The sequence below is a fragment of the Onychostruthus taczanowskii genome, unplaced genomic scaffold, assembly GCF_017590055.1.
Source record: "Onychostruthus taczanowskii isolate IOZ18803 unplaced genomic scaffold, ASM1759005v1 scaffold25, whole genome shotgun sequence".
Lineage (NCBI taxonomy): Eukaryota > Metazoa > Chordata > Aves > Passeriformes > Passeridae > Onychostruthus > Onychostruthus taczanowskii.
The window spans coordinates 5,454,861-5,473,380 of NW_024499796.1; the positions used below are offsets into that span (position 1 = coordinate 5,454,861).

The 18,520-nt window shown below is 43.2% G+C and overlaps 1 protein-coding gene across 7 annotated transcripts; it reads left to right on the forward strand.

Annotated features, from left to right (window-relative positions):
• Positions 1-843: 843 nt before the first annotated feature.
• On the forward strand, positions 844-18,301 carry ODF2 (outer dense fiber of sperm tails 2). 7 transcript variants are annotated; one of them, XM_041406924.1, is made up of 21 exons: positions 844-904; positions 1,703-1,781; positions 2,443-2,611; positions 3,795-3,911; positions 4,526-4,699; positions 6,524-6,690; positions 7,711-7,840; positions 8,144-8,275; positions 9,162-9,236; positions 9,865-9,936; positions 10,512-10,628; positions 11,504-11,689; positions 11,970-12,079; positions 12,769-12,904; positions 13,102-13,212; positions 13,390-13,494; positions 14,059-14,217; positions 15,090-15,190; positions 15,725-15,887; positions 16,215-16,340; positions 17,072-18,301. In XM_041406924.1, the coding sequence occupies exons 3-21, from the start codon at positions 2,504-2,506 to the stop codon at positions 17,243-17,245; spliced, it is 2,463 nt and encodes an 820-aa protein (XP_041262858.1). In that variant the 5' UTR covers positions 844-904; positions 1,703-1,781; positions 2,443-2,503; the 3' UTR covers positions 17,246-18,301. The 7 variants fall into 7 exon arrangements, with proteins under 7 accessions (XP_041262858.1, XP_041262861.1, XP_041262864.1 ...); XM_041406927.1 differs by having other exon boundaries at positions 862-904; positions 2,458-2,611; XM_041406930.1 differs by having other exon boundaries at positions 862-904; positions 2,500-2,611.
• The last annotated feature ends 219 nt before the right edge of the window (positions 18,302-18,520 follow it).

The window sequence follows — 18,520 nt, forward strand, 5'->3', positions numbered from 1 at the left end:
TCATCTACTCCCAACCTCCCCTGCTATAGGCAGGGACACCTCCCATTAGACCAGATGCTCAAGGCCTTACCCAACCTGGCTTTGAGCACTGCCTGGATTGGGGATCCACAACTTCCCTGAGCAACTTGTGCCAGTGTCTCACCACCTTCACAGGGAAGATTTTCTCCCTAATATCTAACCTAACTTTCCCCTCTTTTAATTTTCACCTCATACTATCACTACAGTTCCTGATGAGGAGTCCCTCTCTGGCTTTCTTGCAGCCCCCTTCAGATCTGGGAAGGTGCTCTGAGGTTTCCACATAACCTTTCTCTTTTCCAGGCTGAACAGCCCCAGCTCTCTCAGTCTGTCTTCATAGGGAAGGTGCTCCAGTCCCCTTATCAACTTCATGGTCTCCTCCGACATTTCCACCTCCTTCTGTTGAGGGCGGCCAGAACTGCACACAGCTCTGGTTAACGGTAAAAGTGGCTGTGTACACAATTCTGGTGTCACCTTTAAGACGGTAAAACTCATCTCAAAGACAACGCCAAGAAAATTGACTTATTAATCCACTTATTTCATCCTCTTTTCAGACCTCCCCGTTTCTGCACGGAGGAGCAGCCACTCCTGAGGGCGCCGTGCGGGGGCCGGGTTACCCGTGGCGGCCGGGCAGCCGCTGTGCCGCTCGTGCCGGCCGCATGGAGCTGCGGGCGTTACCGGGGGCGGTTACCGCCGCTCAGGGCCGTTCGAATCGCCCAATGGTGGAGCCGCGGGCGGCACGCCGGCGACGGCGGCCGGGACACTGCGGCCGCTCCTCCTGTGTCTGGTGCGGACAAGGTGCCCAGAACTCGGCCCACGGCCGCCCCTGCTCCATCCGCCGCGCTGATGGGGAACTGAAGTGGCTGCGGACCCCGCGCGGAGCTTCGTGGTGAGAGCGCCGGGCCTGCGAGGGCAGAGCGGGGCGGAGGGGCCCCCGCCATGTGTGGCGTCCCCTCGCCGTGTGGGCGTTTCCTCGCCCTGGAGGGTGTCTCCTCGCCGTTTGCGTGTTCCCTCGCCGTGTGGGTGAGGGCCGAGCCCCGGGAGTTATTCCTTCCTCCCTGCCTTTCGGGCTCCTTCCTGCTGGCCGGCCAGCGGTAGGCATGGGCTCGGGATAACGGCGCGGGCGGGCGTTGGGAGCTGCCGGGCCCCGCTGGCTGAAGGCCTGCCCTGCTCAGGGCTGCGAGCAGCTCACGGCCCCGGACCGCGTCTCTGCCAGCCTGAGGTGACCACAGATTCCATGGAAAACCTGCGGAGACCGCAGGCGGAATTAACACTTAGGAGTCAGCCTTGTTGCTAAGGGAGGCATAGTGACGTTTGGTTGTCACTCGTGGTGATCCAAAGGCTCTGTCAGTGCCTGTCCTGCTCCTGAATGAAAAGAAGTGCTGCTGTGTTCCTTAAAAATTGCGGCTAGAATATGAAAGTTTGTAAGTGTATAATGCCATCGTGTAATTGTTCAAAACATTTCCACTGTTTAAAACAGTTTCCATTGTCAGTATGTTGGGAATTATTACAGTCTGTCCTTCCCTCATCCTCTGCTTTACAGAGGAAACTAGGCCACACCAACTTTTGGGTTTTGGGTTCATGCACTTCATATGTTTTAGTCTTGGTATTCTCTTAAATCAAAAAGAAGAGGTTGTTCATAAATTGGCACCTTTTCCTCTAAATCATTTTGTTATTTCTGCAACAGGTGTCTCTCATCTATCAACGAAGAAAGTTCCTCCTCACCCAAGACCTTATCCAGGAAAGTCAAAAGCTTGAAAGTACCTGTAAGTAACTTTAGCTAGGCTTACAATATCCTTTCTGCCAGAATCAGGTTAGTGCTGCTGGTGGCTTTGTGTAAGATTTGCGATTGCATTATGCCTTTACATCAACTGAAGCTCCAAGATGATGACCTTGTGTCTCTTGGCTTTTCTGTGTTGTGTCAGGTTATGGTTATGTGTTTCTGTGGAGGTTAAAGAAATGCTGTGATGCAATGGCTTTTAAGGATTTATGCTTAAAAAGATGCTCAAAGTTAAGCACGTGTGAAGGAGCATACAGGTTCAGGGTTCTAGGATGGATTGGTATGATGATTTCCTGATGGTTTTTCTTAACTGTTCACTTAATTCTCCTCTTCTCCCTGCTTCAAATTTCTCTTTGTAATCAGATTTTGTTGGTTCAGTGGGAACCCTTGATTTGCTCACTTGCTTTAAGACTTTGAGCTTCAATGATTCTTACAGACATCTGCTATTGATCCAGCTGTGTTTGATCTTCACTAACCAGGTTAAAAGCAGAAAATACTGGAAGCAGAGGAATTGTTTATGTTAATTCTGGCTTTATGGAAGAATAGTGTGAAGTTCAAAATGGCAGATGCTACTGATAAAAAGCTCAAATGTTAACTGAGGCTGGCCACTGTTTCTCTCTGAACACTGAAGGAAATGTTATTTCCAGTTTCCGTATTCACAGGTTTCCCTTCATTGCATTTCCCTTTCTCATTTGTGGGAGAAGAGCCATGAAGAACCGTTGCTCATCTCCCCCTTTGCACGTCCATGTGGATGAAAACACCCCTGTCCATGTGCATATTAAAAAGGGGCAGAAAACCACACCTGCAAAATGCCAGGTAGGAGTGTGTACCTGGTTGGTTGTAAGGGCTGCAGAGAAGGTGAATGGCCCTAGAAGCATCACAAAATCTTCCAGGTCTGTTGTACTGTTGTGTTAGAGCTGTGAGACTTCATTTCATATTCAGTGGTGAATTTGCAGTGATACATTTGCTATGTTGATTTGTTGAAAGTTGATTTTGGTATGATACAGAATTGCTTTTCATGTTCATGTGAGAAATGTTGCTTCCAATGTGATATCATTTGGAGGATTTTTTCCCTTTTATTTCTTGGATGTGTGTCCTGATAATGTTTTCTGTTTGGCTTCATGTCTGTTTTTGAGGAAGGCTTTGAGGAGAGATAGTACTTAGGCATTTCAAGTAGCATCTTGATTGTATTAAAATAAATGTGCTTAGAAAAAGAATCTTCATTCGGACCATCTTCTGGCATTAAGGACATTCTCTGTCCACTGAGTTCTGCAGCCCAGAAGATCTCTTCCCAGCCTTATCCACAAAAGGCACAAGGCAAAACTGAAGCTGAGGTTATAGCTATCCCATTTCCTCTTTGTTGCTGGATTTTTATGGAAAGTTGTTCTAAAAAGTTGATGGAAGTTGCTATCTCATTCTTCCTTATCTACAGACATCCTGTTCTAAGTCTTCTATTAATTATGTGTTTGTTGCTAATGGCAAATTTCATAATGGGATGGAATGACAGTGAAAATAATGAGTCCTATGAATTAATTGCCAGTAGGGAATGTTTACAGCATCAGATTTTTCTCTAAGGTTAGAATTGTGCAAAAACATCTTAATTCTCCTTCAGTAACAGCAGGTCAAGTTCATTACAAATAAATGTGGATCTTCTAGTTGACTGCAGAGTAGGGAAAACACTTCCAGGGCTTTCCAAAATCGATCATAGTGTCAAATGATATAGCTGCTTTTTTGTGAGGTGAATTTGGGATGGAGAAGGGACCTTCCAGGGATCTGTCAGGTCCTACATCCAGCCATCCTCTCAGCTGAGTGTGCAATAACCTTTCTTTCTGACTGGTGTCAGCTTCCTTTGGTGGCTGCTACCTCATCTCACCTGATGCATCCTGTGAAGCACTACTGATAATTCTGTATTAATGATCTTTCCTTTGGTTTTACAGCACTAAAAATTGCAAATGGTTCTTTAAGGGTCCGTAATTTATTTTATTTTCTCTTTCTTTAGCAAAAGCACAAACAGAAATCTAAAGGGGACAGTGTGCGAGCTGTACGGGTGAAAACTAAGGCCCCTTGGATACCCCCAGGCAAAACAAGCGCTCGTGATACCATCTTGAAGTGGGAGGTACAGCTGGTTTTGCTCTTTAAAACAAACTTGGAGGTTTAGCCAAGGTTGGAGAGAGAACTTGTGTAGTGAGAGATTTGGACAGATCTGAAAGTAGGCTACCATCCCCTACCATCTATTTGAAGTGTCTTCTGCAAATCTTTTTCTCTTTTTAATGTAGAAAAACTGAGAATTCATAAACATCCTGTGGCCATGCCTTTTTGTCTCTAGAAGCCAGACACATTTATTTTTTTATTGTAATTTTACTGGTGCACTTCAAGATCTCATCTGGAGGCTCAGTGAGGGACTGCTGGTCTCAGTGTCTTCCAAAGCATGGAGTGTTTGTGTAGCATTGCATCATACTTTCTTTCTCATGGGTTGATGGTTTTACCTGTTGTATTCCTGCCACTTCCTAGATGAGGATTTGAGCTTTGATCAGTTTTTCTTCTTTTTCATTGTACTCTTTCTGCATTCTTGACCTTTCCCAGATGGAAAGAGAAGAGCTGTTTGTAAACAATGATTTTTTCTTTCCTAGCCTTGCTGCAGTGATGTGACCCAGTCTCTGTTTTTTGGCAATGTTAGAATATTATTTATAACGTTATACTAAAAAAATGATCCCCTTTATTGCCTGGCAGGAATCAAGTGAACGCCTGGAAGCTACACCTAACGCTGAGTCTGACAGGATGCAGTCAGTACTACGCCTCAGTGACCTCTCCACGGATGACGATGATCCCGCTTGCTGCAAAATTAACAAATATGAGAAGAAGATAGACAGCCTGATGAGCATGGTGGGAACACTGAAGAAAGAGGTGAGGAGACAGTGGAAAGACCTGCTGACTGGGGCTTTGTAGCTCATCTTTTGACAAGAGGAGGCTGGAGGCAGGTCTTGGTGCAATGGAAGGCTGCCCAGGCTGTTGGTAGCTTGCTTGAAAATCAGTCCGAATTGTTTAGAATAGCTGAACTATCCTGGTGAGAAATTCACTAAGCCACATTATGAAACATTTCAAAATATTATTAATTTAATAAGGTATTGCTGTGCTTTAGGTTGCAAATAATCTCTCCAGCCCAAGCCCAAAATCTGAAAACTGATGTCTCCAGAAAGTGAAAAATACAATGCATTGATGTTTTATTGTCAAAAAATCCCCTTATTCAATGAGATTGTTTCTTCTCATTCAGTTTCAAAAACGTGCAACCCAGTGATGTTGTGTTTTCCAGACAAATAGGCTCTTATGTACTTGACACCACTTAAAAAATACGTGGGAGATGTTCCCAACTCTCATAAGATGCATCACGATGGGCGTAAACTGCATTTTTAACGTTGAGTTAACACTCAGAGTAGGAAATTCTGTATTATTATTTTACGCAAAACTACATGGATGTCAAATCAGTGAACAACAATAGGATTTGAGTCAGGTAGATTCTTACATCAAGCATTTTCCATTTCATATATGCTACAAAATTTAATGGAATTACTTGCATGATTATAAAGCAAAAATAAACTTTAGAACCACAGAATCATTAAGAAACACAGAATGAACTAGGTTGGAAAGACCTCTGAGATCATGAAGTCCAACCTATGACCTTAACACCTCCTCATCAACTAAACTATGGCACTGAGTGCCACATCCAGGCTTTTTTTAAACACATCCAGGGATGGTAACTCCACCACCTGCCTGGGCAGATGATTCCAGTGCCCAATGACCCTTTCGGTGAATAATTTTTTCCTGATGTCTAACCTAAACTTCCCCTGCTGCAGCTTGAGTTTGTGTCCTCTCGTTCTGTCAGTGGTTGCCTGGGAGAAGAGACCAACCCCCAGCTGGCTACAGCCACCTTTCAGGGAGTTGTAGAGAGTGATAAGGTCTCCCCTGAGTCTCCTTTTCTCCAGGCCAAAGAACCCCAGCTCCCTCAGTTGTTCTTCATTGGGCTTGTGTTCCAGGCCCCTCACCAGCCTTGTGTTTGAGCATCTCAACGTCCTTCCTAAACTGAGGGCCCCAGAACTGGACACAGCACTCAAGGTGCAGCCTCACCAGTGCCATGGGGGAAGAATGACTCCCCTGGTCCTGCTGGCCACACTGTTCCTGAAACAGGAATGGTGCCAGGATGCCATTGGCCTTCTTGGCCACCAGGGCACACTGCTGGCTCATGTTCAGTTGGCTGTTGACCAGTAAGTACCCCCAGGTCCTTTTCTGCCCAGCCACTCTGCCCCCAGTCTGTAGCACTGCAGCGGGTTTTTGAGGCAAAAGTGCAGGATTTGGCACTTGGACTTGTTAAAAGTTGGAAAGGACATCAGGATCACTGAGTCCAACCTTTAATCCATCACCACCTTATTCAGTAAACCAGAGCACTGAGTGCCATGTCCAGTAGTTCCTTGAACCACCTCCAGGAATGATGACTCCACCACCTCCTTGGGCAGCCCTTTCCAATACCTGACAGCTCTTTCCATGAAGAATATCGCCTGACACAGCTTGAGGCCATTTCCTCATGTCCTGTCACTTGTCACCTGGGAGGAGATACTTCTTTTTTTTTATACTTTGAATAAGTTAATTGACTATGAGTTGTTCACTGATTTGGGATGTGGATTCTGTATATCAATTCCAAAGCATCTGGTTTAAGTTTTATTCCAATATCTTCAGGTCAAGATGCAGCAAATGGAGGAGCAGGAGGAAATCACAAAGCGTCTCCTGGAGGAGCAGAAGGAAGAACTGAATGAGGTGACACAAGAGCTGGTACAAACAGAGAATGAGAACACGCGGCTCCGGCGCAACATTGAACGCATAAAGGAGGAGAAGGACCTGACTGTGTAAGAAAGCTTCACTTCTCACTGTCCCTGCACTTGTGGTATCCACAGGCACCTCCCTTCTTTACTGCTGACATGATTAGAGGTTGTAGCTGCTGCTGAAGAACTGATGCACTTGGTTTTTTGTCACTTTTAGAAGGGGGTTCCAGGTTGCAATAGCTGCAGAGAAGGGCTCTAGCATGATTTTTGGAATGGAAAAAAATCCCTACTTTGAGAGGAACCTGAGAGCAGTTGGCTTGTGTGGAGGGTCAGCTAGCTCTGTCGTTAGTATTTTGAAGATTAAGGGATTCTGCTTGTATCATGATGATATTGATAGAACAATAAATGAATAAACATGGAGCTGAAAACTAGAGGAGAATTTTTTACCTTTATAAAAATCATACAGAGCCAGGAGTGACAGCCCCTGAGAGGACTGAACCATGGGCTTTTTTCTTAGTGATCCTGAAGGTCTGCAAGTCTGACATTTTTGCATCTGTTTGTATCTAAAGAATTAGTGAAGTTTATGTCTCCAGGGAGACATTAGTGTTTTAGGAGAGTTAGTTTTAGTTTTCCTTAAGAAATATCACTTGGAAGTTAATATTTTCTATTCCTTTCTCAGAAAACTCTGGGAATTCTTCTGAGATTACAAGTGCTGGCTAAAAATGTTGAGCTGTATATCTTGGTGTGCTCTTCTGTTTTTTGTTTGGCCATTTGGAGTCTTATTCCTGGTGTGGCATAAGTGCCCAGGAAAAGCACAGCATTGTGTTTTGGGTTTAGCAGTGTGTTCACTTCTGGTATAAGCCTGATTTGTTCCCTCTAAATGTCATAGCTGTGATCTTAGCAAGCTCCTGGTGTCTGCTTACTGCCTTTTCTCAAAACAGCTTCCACACTGAAAGAGGGTAGATCGTAAGCAGTTTTTGTTTAGAGCTTTTATCCTGTGATTTGAGCTTTTTATGAATTTTAACCCAATCAACTCTATATCCATAGTTTCTGGTAAAGCTGCCAAAGCTTCATGTTTCTCTGATGGCTGAATTCTCCTTGCAGGCTGCAGAAGGAGTGCTTGCAGCAGGAGAAGGAGTGTTTGCTGTCCAAGCTGAATGAAGCAGAAAGGGATGGAGCAGCAGCTGCCAGACAGATCCATGCCCTGAAAAATACCATTGGGAGACTCAACATTGTAGGTGTCCCTTTTTGTTCTTGCCTTTACTACCTTGTCCTATTATATGGCTGTCTTTAAAAAGTAATGTTATAGTTGCTAATCCAGCAAAATCTAAGGAAAAGTGGAGGAACTTAACATCCTTAAGGTGTTTGCTGGTTTGGTTTTAAAGTGGGGTATTTACTTCCTGTTACCTTCTGCACAGAAGTGAACAATTACATCCTTTTGTTTATGTTTTATGGGTTTTGAGTTATTGTGTTTTGTTTTTCTCATTACCTTATTAAACAAACAAATTAACTTTAAAAAAAAATGTTTTTCCTTCAGGAGAAACACATGAGTAGCACTGATATAAATGCTCTTACAAGACAAAAAGAGCTGCTGCTCCAGAAATTGAGCACCTTTGAAGAAACCAACCGGACACTCCGAGAACTTCTTGCAGAGCATCAGTCTCGGGAGGTGAGAACTGCTGGGTATGGAACCTGGCTGGTTACAGGAAGCTGTGTTGTCTCGTGGGCTGGAAGGGAATTTTGAGTTTGAAATCTTTCAACTCTTTTTCTCAGCCCTGCACTAGACCATGTCAACCCATAAATGTTGGATAGTTTTTATTTGGGTTTTTTTCTTTATCTTTGCCTAATTCATAAAGTGAGATTGGCTTTTCTTCTCTGAGGATAGTAGAGCCTCTAAGTCTTTGGCTGCATTAAAAGGTTCAGGCCCTGCTGTGCTGCCAGCTGTCTCCTCTGGATACAGCTGTATCTGCTGATCCTGCTGGTCTCAGATGCTGCTGCTGCACTTGGATTGCTGGAGTCTGAGGACTTGATATGGCCTCAACTAATGCGAGCCTGTGGATATTCAGAACTTTGATTTTGTAGGCTCTGAGGGCAACAACAGAGAAATTGGAAACAATTCTGTGCTGCATGTACAGAACCATTCTCTGCTGTTCATAAGAGCAATAGAAAAATGAAATTTCTAGTTTTTATGTAGTTTATATTCCATTTCAGCAAAATCAGGCTGGTGGTAACAGTTACCTCAGCCATCAGTGAGGTTGGATAAAAGGTCTGAATTCTTCCACATTACTTTCCCTGAGTAGTGGGAGAGTTCAGAATGATCTTACATTGCCATTGATCTTACATGCTTTTTTTTTAATCTTTGACTGGGAAGTGGAAGAGCTTTCTGAGATGCATAATGATACGTGAAATATTTAACGAATGAGATGTTTCTGTATATCTTCTAAGAATTGCTGCTGCAGCTGGGAGGAAATAGTTGATTTTCCCAGTTCCATTTAAAGAACCTGTATTAAATTGACTTTTTAGTTAACAATTTTTCTCATATATTTATTTTGTAGAAAGATGCCCAGAAGGTAATGGATCGGCAAGCAATGCTGCTGAAAAGGCTGTCTGACTTAGATGCAGAGAACATGGTAAGCAAACCACAATCTCTCATTTCTTTAATGATGCAGTAGAAAGATCTAAAATGAGAAGCCCTTCTTTGTCTTATATTCCACTGTCAAATCTTACTCTAGTGCCTTTTAGGTCAATAAAATAATTATTTGAGCTTTTGTAGTAATCAGAGCTATTACATTGCTCCTCTGGTTAACAACCTGCATTTAAAAGTGGATGAATTTTCATTGCCTTTGAAATATGGGGGATTAGAATGGGAATAATTCTGTGTATTGGGCTCTGTTACTGAATGAGTTACCTTGTGCCAGTTTTTGTTAATTTCCTTCTCTGTAAACTGAGACAAGAGTTCTTGCATCTGCAGAAGCTACAAAACTGTGAGACGTAGGTAAATGCTCTTTTTAGTCTGTGGAGTGTATGTGGTCCTGACTGGATATCCTGTGCCCTCTTGCACAAATTTATGTGTATCCCTTTTGCTTCCTGCTTGAGTAGAATGCATCCTGTTTTTCTGGGGATGAGTTTGCTGTTGTTGTGGATAACAAACCATGCCACAGATCAGGTGGTCTTGACAGGGAGGCAGTTACACCTCTTGCCTTCTACCTGCCATCCTACATCTACATTTGTTCCTGAACATGGTGTTTGTTTTTCCAGCAACTTCAGATCAGACTTCAGGGAAAAGAAAAGGAAGTGGAAACCCTCACACTTCAAATAGTGGCAGAAAAGGTAATTTAGTTTTTCTATTTTCCCCTCTCTTTTCTACTTTCCAGTTCTGTAAAACCACAGGCAGTCCAAAAGATGAGGTTGTTTACAGACTGCTGTTTTGTGATCAGGTGACTGGCTTGCTTATAAAACCAGGCCAATATCAATACTCACACCATTGTGGGTTCCATATTCTGCTAATAAGACACCTGTGATGTGTGACACAAGGATGGATAGGCAGAATTCTCTTTGCTTGGGCGCTGAATTGCCATTCTGTTTAAGGTCCTGTTTGTTCCCAATGGCAAATTCCAATCAGTTCCTTAGTTTAGGAAGTAAAGTGGAAATGCAGTGTAAGAGATCAGCTATGAAGGCTATTTTGCTCTAGAATATACCTTTCAGGCCAGTCCTTCACGTGTGTTGTAAAATCAATGGCTGCTCATTTGGTCCCTTTTTGTTGGACTAGAAGAACTGTGAGGGTCCACCTGGAGGTGGCTGGAGATCATTCAGTGAAGAAATCTGAGATTACTACTGCATATTATAAAGTGTTCCTTCTATTAGCTTGTTGAGTAAAAACGTGTTTGTCTTGTTCCTGCTTATAGGAACAGGCAAAGAAAGCATTTGAACTTGCCAGATCCTTGGAGTCTGTGAAAGCCCATTTACAAGCCCAGGTGCGGAGCAGAGACGCTGAGAACAGCCGTCTGACCTCACAGCTGCGGGTATGTCTGCACTGCTCCCTGGGGACTGACTCTTCCTTTGCTCCCAGGGACTGAATTCACTCACACGGGGAGTAGCAGAAGCTTCTTACAGAGTCTGGTTGACTGAAATATTGGCTGGTGATGTTTATGGCATTAGCACACAGCGTGATTTTCAAATTAAGTAAGAAAAGAGAAATCTTTTCACTTTTGAGGCATGAGGCAAAATCTTAGCCTACAGGTCTATGTACATTAATTGGATTTTCTTTTTCCTAAGTTAGTTACTCCATAATTATTGAAAAGATGGCTTTGGTTTAGTCAAGCATCAAGACAAACTGAAACTATTTCATTTGATTTTTTGGAAAAATGCTGTGCCAGTTTGATCACCCTCATTCATCTGTTCTCTAGTATAAATGAGGAGGAGAAAGTTCCTCTGGTTTATTTTGATAAGACTTTTATATTTAGCATATGTTGGGAGGATGTTTTTTACAAGGAACATAAATGTGTTAATAGTTTAGAGGAGCTTTAATCTGTTCTAGTAGGAGCTGCATAAAGCAACATTGTTATACGCAAACATTTCATCAATAAAAACAGTTTTCTCAGGTAGATCAAAAGACTGTTAAAACAGTATTTATTTTGGTCAGGAGAGAAATCAGTATTTTAGGAAGCAGCAGAAAGAAGAAGGGAAGACTCTTGGAAGAAAAGGAAGATGTCATGCTGCCATCTCTTTCAGCATTTAGACAGGATTGTGTAGGTGAAACCTGGCTGCAAATACCTCCAGGCTGAACAGTGGGGATTTGTGCCTGGTTCTCATCACCATTTCTAGGAAATTAGTTGCTGCTTTGGGTTTGCAGGTGTAATATGGACATTAATCCATGGTGGGTTTTGTTCCCCCGCAGAATACAGAGGCCAGTGAAAATCAGACTAAGGGAGAGATGGAGCTTCTTCTGGAGCAGCTGCAAGACCTGAGGTGCAAATCAGAGTGTGATAAAGAGGCCCTGAAGAAAGCAGTCCGTGCACAGAAAGAGCGGGCGGAGCGGAATGAGGAGTATGTGCAGAAACTGACTGCCCAGCTAGCAGAAAAGGTACCTGGCTGAAACAGGAGAGGCCTAGTTTGAGGTCATGCTTTTAAATTGTTGACTTCTAGTAGCAGCCCTGGGGAGACTAATGAAATTTATTTCTGTCTTGATGCCATGGCCCATTTATGCCAAGTTTAGAACAAATCCAGTTTGCTCAGCTGTCACTGTATTCACTGCATGTCCTAAGTTAAGGGCATCTCTGTGTATTGCCTGCATATCTCACACCAGTGATGATTTTGCCTTCTCCCTTACTTTTTTTCCCTCTTGTATTTCCCTTGTCTGACAGGAAAGCGCTGTTGCTGAGGCCCAGTGCAATCTCGAGTCCTGGAGGAATCGCTGCAGCAAAGCAATGAAGGAGAAGGATGACCTTGAACTGGAAGTCGTTACACTGAACAGGTTAGAGTAAAATCAGTGCAGAGAAGGAAGCATGAGTGGGGATGAGTTCAAAGTTCAAGGATAATTTAATTGAACAATAGCATTGAAATTAATATTTTAATTGGATTGCTTGTAAATAACAAAGCAAAACCAGCACTGCCTAAGGGCTGGAGCAGAGTTTGAAGAGGTGGAGAGAGACATGTGACTTCTGCTGCTGACTTGCCACAGCAAAGGCAGACTCTTTAAGCTTTGCTGACTCTTAAAACTTTTCTTTTGCCATTTTGTAATGCTTTCAATTAAGATTATTTTTGTTTTGAGATCTTTTTGAATAACTGGAATGGAAGATATGAAAAGAGATAAGTAGTATAGTTGATGCCAGTTTTGTTGTGAAGGTAAATATTTTGGTATCACTGCAGTACAGATGTTGATGTAAGGAAAAGTTAAGTAGGTATGAGGTGAGAGAGGCATATCTTTATCCTGTGCATCTTTGAGACAATTCATTTGAGCTCCAAGGGGACAACTCCAGTGAATTTCCAGATGGTATAAAAAGATTGAAGTAGTCAAACAGTGTTAACAGAGAGGTGTGCATACATGACTGGAGAAGGAAAATGAAAGGATAGGGAAAAGCCATGTTTCTGAGGCTAGTTTTCAAAGGTTAGGAGCCTTACTCCTCTTGTCACTTAAGGATTAATTTTCTTTCTGTGTGGTAGCCGTGTTGCAGACCTGGTGGAACAACTGGCAAAGATCCAGGAACAGACACGGGACGAAAACGAAGCTTTGGTAGATAAAGTACAGCAACTGACTGGAGAGAACAACGCTTTAAAGAAAGACAATGAAAAACTAAAGGTCAGTGACTCTGAGGGTTTGAAGATTAAATGCTAGGAGGAAAAGAAGGTGGAATTATTACTGGCAGTCTACTGAAGTCTGAAAAGTTTTGGCAACTTGCGTGGACAAAACTGTATTTTCTTAGTCCAGGCAACATTTGACAGCTCACATGGCAGGTGCTTCCGAGCACTCAATGGAAGATGTTTTCTTTTTTTCAGGCTGCTCTGATTTCAATGGAGGACAAGCTGAACCAAGGACAGATGGAATTGCAACATCTCCAGAGCTCTGTCAGGAGCTACGAAGGGTTGATTGAAACCTACACAGCACAGGTGGGTCTCAGAACCTTCAGCCCTTGTACAAAGGTGTTTTCTCCTTCCACTGTGGCTTATTCTGTAATCCCTTAGCTATTGCCAGCTGGAACAGTTTCAATTACTCTAAGGCATTGCAAAGGTGTGTTGAAAACTATTTATAACAGATGAAGTCTGGGTCTTTTTTTGAATGTCCAGGCACAGATGGCCCGAAAGGATGCAGATGAGCTGGCAGCAAGATTGGAGAAGTGTGAAAAAGAGAACCAGAGAATAAAGGATGAAATGAGGAGGGAGATTGACGAGGTAACTATCCCTCTAAAGACATTTTGTAGATATTCATGGGTCTTAGTGTTCTGAATCTAGTGAAAAACAGCTCTGAATAGGAAATAAAAGGCTTGTCTTGATTCTGCCTTTTGCATCAGTTTTTTCTCAGGGCTTGTTCAATGGGTTTTGCAGATTGAACATTTAGCAGCTTCTTTCTGACTATATGGCATTCTTCAGAGGTGTATAAATTATTAGTGTGTCCTTTGCTGCAGAAATAGTGCTTTTGAACAGTGGATTAGGTAGGTTACACCGTTATCTGATGTGGAACAGCTGACCTCAGAAGCAGAGCTTGTACTTCTAGTAAAATTGAAGCCCATAATCCAAAATACTCATTCTTACACAATCCATAGGGAATTCCAGATCCTAAGTGAAAGCTTTTTGGAGCAGGAAAAGACCTTAGGCTCTGAACTCCAGCACTGTCCAAATACCCACACAATGTCATCATGTTTGTGGACTCACAAAGCCTCATGGAAGTCGAGAAATTTTTTCATCTTGATCTTATGAACATTTGAAAGTTCCTTACGTTCTCTTCTTTGATTACAGACTCGTGAGAAGTTCCAGAGCCAGATTTCTGAACTGGAAAAGCTGCCTGAGATCCTGAAGTACACTGAGACACAGCTGGCGGAGTGCCATCAACAGCTCATGTGTTACGAGAAGAAGAACACGGACCTGTGTGGCATGATTTCAGACCTCCGTCAGCTGGTAAGGGACTGGCAGAAAGTACCCATACCAGTGCAAAGCTCAACTGGGAAAGATTGAATTTCTAATCACAGCAAGGTTCAAACTTCGTCTCTGTTCTCGTCTCTTTTTGAAAAGATTAAACGTGCACTGCAAAATAAAGGTGTGTGCCATGTCTTTGTGCAAGAAGTTAGCGGCTTTGCTGGTAGCATTCCTTAATATTTGAAAGGTTTCTTCATCCCTTGGTGCAGAATCTTTCTGGGACTTGTTAGCAGCCATGGCAGCACTTGCTAATGCCAGCCCTTGTTTCTGTTACCTCATCCTCTTGTCAGCTTTCCCTCCTGTAGTTTTCTGGTGATGGTGCTGGCCCAACCGTTTTCTCACTCTGATTTCAGGTTGTTTTCCCAGTTTCTGTTTTTTGTTCCCAGAAACACTGTGTAGGTATTGCAGGACAATTTCAGATGGGGATGACATCTACAGCTGTGCCTCACAACACCACATGATCTCTGTCTGACCATTTTAGTCTGCTTGGTTTGGAATTATAAACCTCCCTGGTGTTTCAGGCTCTGATGCTGTTGTGGGCTGCTGGCATGTTTGTGGCTGCTGTTCTAGTGTGTGTGCTTGGCTTGTAGCTCTGCTCTATGTGCAGGGATTTACAGGCCTGGTTTTTCTTTTTCAGTACAGATGAGTTTTCCTACACCTTCTTAGACTGTAAGTGGAAGCATCAGCAAAATGGATGTTTAGTTATTTTCTATCCATGGTTCCCTTTCTGAAGCTCTCCAGAAGTTATGAATGGAACATATTTCCTTCTGAGAGCTGCGTATGTTTTAGGTGGTTGGACATGTGTGTGTGTGTAGTGACGACTATGTGAAGTAATTAATTCCTGTAATTTTTAGATTGACCTCCAGGGGGACAAAATGGAGATGACAAGAGAGAGATATCAGTCTGCCCAAGAGGAGAAAAAGCAACTCACCTTGAAGGTGGAGGAGCTAGAAAGGTTAGAAATACTAGGCTCTCTTGCTTTTTTAACCTTCCATTTCCATTGTTTTTACAGGGGATTGAAACAGCTTCAGTCTTGTTCCAGTTCCCCACATGCCTCCAGGATTCTGTGCATTTGCCTATCCCACAAGGTTCTCTAATCAGTAGCTGTCCACTGAGAGTTATATGCTGTTGCAGCAGCACCTGTTGTGAATGTTGTTAGGCAGGATGATGGCTTAGACAGCAAAGAAACCAGCTCCTTGTCTAATCTAGCCTGGCAATTCTGAGGTTACTAGATATTACAGTATTTTTACCTATGTTTATACATTTCTTTTAATGACAATGTCTCAGAAAATGCAGGTATATGGGTACTCTGTTGGTCCTTCAATATTTGAAATTTTGATTTGAGGACTGGAGAACTGTTTCCTGGGGCTCTCACCTTTCAGGTGGGAATGTAATCTATTACCAGAGGAGTCAGGACCTGACAAAAGGCAGAATGAAACACACTCCATTTAAAATGAATAGGTTTCCTTCCCTTATTGTCTTAAACTAGAAAACTAGAGTCCACGAGTGCCCAGAACATAGAATTCCTTCAGGTCATAGCAAAACGTGAGGAGTCGATCCACCAGTGTCAGCTGCGGCTGGAGGAGAAGAGCCGTGAGTGCAGCTCCCTGGCACGCCAGCTGGAGATGGCCATTGAGGATGCCAAAAAACAAGTGAGTAATTTCTCATGTTTGTGAATTCACCCAAAGCTACCCAGGCTGTGAAAGGAGAACAGTGAGAATGCTGAAAATATCTTCTCAGCTTATGACCAAACCCATTAAAAACATCATGTTCAGTGAAATATAAATAATGTGCTGGTGCCGTTTGTCAGCACTGTTGAAGAACTGAATTTGGTTTGCAGCAGAGAAAAGCACTACACTGAGCTGCTGTTTATGTATGAGAATGGGTCAGTTAAACTTTAAAGGGCTTTTGTGGGCAGTGGGTAGGGAAAAAACATTGTTCCACAGACACACCTTTGACAAAATTGTTGTTCTGTATAGGTGGAACAAGCTCGAGAACGAGCGGTCTCCAGAGAGAGGGCAGCCCAGTCCAAGGTGTTGGATTTGGAGACCCAGCTGAGCAGGAGTAAAACAGAGCTGAACCAGTTGCATCGGAGCAAAGAGGATGTGAGTGGCTTGTGGGGGATACTCTTGCTGTACTGGTGGTGCCCTGGCAACAACTGGATTCCGTAAATCATCCTGTGGATGCGCTGCTGAAGTCATGCAGAGCTGTGCCTGAATGTGCTGTGCTGCTGTGTGTGTCCATGCGTGTGTGACATAGGACGTGTCTGCTGTCACCAGTTCAGGATTGTCCAGTGAGTGATAGGCAAGTCAGAGCACAATGATGTGAATGAACCTGGTGTAAAGTTATGTGTGTGTAAGAAAAGAATCAGACTTTCCTTCTGTTCAAAGGATATTTGCACCAGGTATCCTGGACAGATTTCAACTTCATTTCGCCTATATCAGAGAGAGTGTAATTTCTCTTCTAGAGGAAAGACTGACAATCTTTTGTCATGTCCTATTTACCTTGTTTCCTTGCTTTAGTTTTACTTGGAATTGTGTTATCTGATGGATCAGGTCAAGTTGCTTTTCAGAAGAGGGTGTGTTTCATTCCCGGTAACTACAGCTAATACATTTTAAAAGCCCAACTGATAAGCCACATTGTCTCCTGCTTTTATCAGCGGGCTGCTGAATGGAGTTGGGAACGAGCAGAAATTATAAATATCACAGCACCATCTATGGTAATCTCATCTCCTGCTGTGCTAATTCTGGCTCTCCTCAGCACTTTGGGGGAAGAGTTTGACATGAACAGGGTGGATGTTGCTGCCTTTCAGCCGGGTTTGTGCTCCCCTGTGCAGGCAGAGCGCCGATTCGAAAGCCGCCTCCAGGACCTGCGGGATCGGCTGGAGCAGTCGGAGAGCACCAACCGCAGCATGCAGAACTACGTCCAGTTCCTCAAGTCTTCCTACGACAACGTTTTTAGGGAAAGTGCTTTTCTGGGCTCCCCCAGCCACACTCGCTGTCTTCTGTGAGAGCAATGCTTTGCTTGCACCTTTTTTAAGCACAGAGTAGGAGCTTTGTTTCAAAAGCCATATTGATATAGAAAACTGGTTGGCATTTCAGGGTCACTGTTGGGAGGTTTTTTTATTGTAGAATGACAAAATAAAATGATGTTGGCATCTGATCAAAATGTGGGGTATCAGCAGTACTGGTTTGGTGCTGGAGGTTGGTGTTACACCATAAACTGAGTCCCAGAACCAGGTGGTTTTGCATATAATGGAAAAGATCCTTTTCCTCCTGTTGGGTCATGATGGTTTCAGCTCTTAAAACCTGTCAGAGGTTTGTTGAGTGTGTTAATTCTTGTAAGAGCTTTTTTTGTGCTTCACTTCTTATTCGGTTTCTCTGTTGGGGAGATCATGTGGGATTTTTTTAAAATAATTTTTTATACTGTTGGTGTGATGCTGAAAATAACTGAGGTGCTTGGGCTCTACACTCACAAGGAGATAATCTCCTGCACAACCACAGTGTTTGTAACAATTTTATACCAGAAATTATGAGTTTGGTTTGGTTTTTTTATACTTGATTCTTGTATACTCCTGATCCTTACCTTTATTTGTGAGTGTGATGCTAATGTTGCTTTACTCCTCTTACCCTGATTTTCTGATCCTGACTATACCCACCCAGGACTGAGCCAAAACAATTAAATTTGAAGGAAATCAGTGTCATTTCATTTGGGATCTTGGTGCAAATTCCATGTGAGTTCTGGGGGTGTGTGAAATCCTGACTTTGCCTTAAGCCAGCTAAGGAACAGCTGGAGATATTCAACTTCATCAAATTCTCCTGCACCTTCTGGAAAATCAGGTCTTTTGTGTTTCAAGTCTCTAAAGTCCATGTGCTCTCTAGTGTCCTATTGTTTCTACTAAATGGTTCTTAGGGAGACAAAAATAAACCTTGTTTCTATTTTTCTGTCTTTTGTATCCTATTTATATGCTATGTGATGTGGTCACTGGCAGTATTTGCCATGAAAGTTTTCTAAACTAATCAGTTCAAAAGATCTGTAATTGTGCGTGTTTAAAAATCCCAGAAGTGCTGGGGAAGAAAGCAATAAACTACATTTTAATTGGTTATGGTGGGGATTTCCTCTTGAGGTGCTGTGCGTGAGTTTGAAAAAGCAAACACATCCCAGGGCTGTTGGTGCAGGCAGCTGAATTCCAAACTGTTTCTGTGGTTCACGGGTGCAGCTTTCCCCCTGCTTCTGCGACCGGGGCTGAGCGACCTCACAAGGCGGGTCCAGCCCTCCCTGGGCA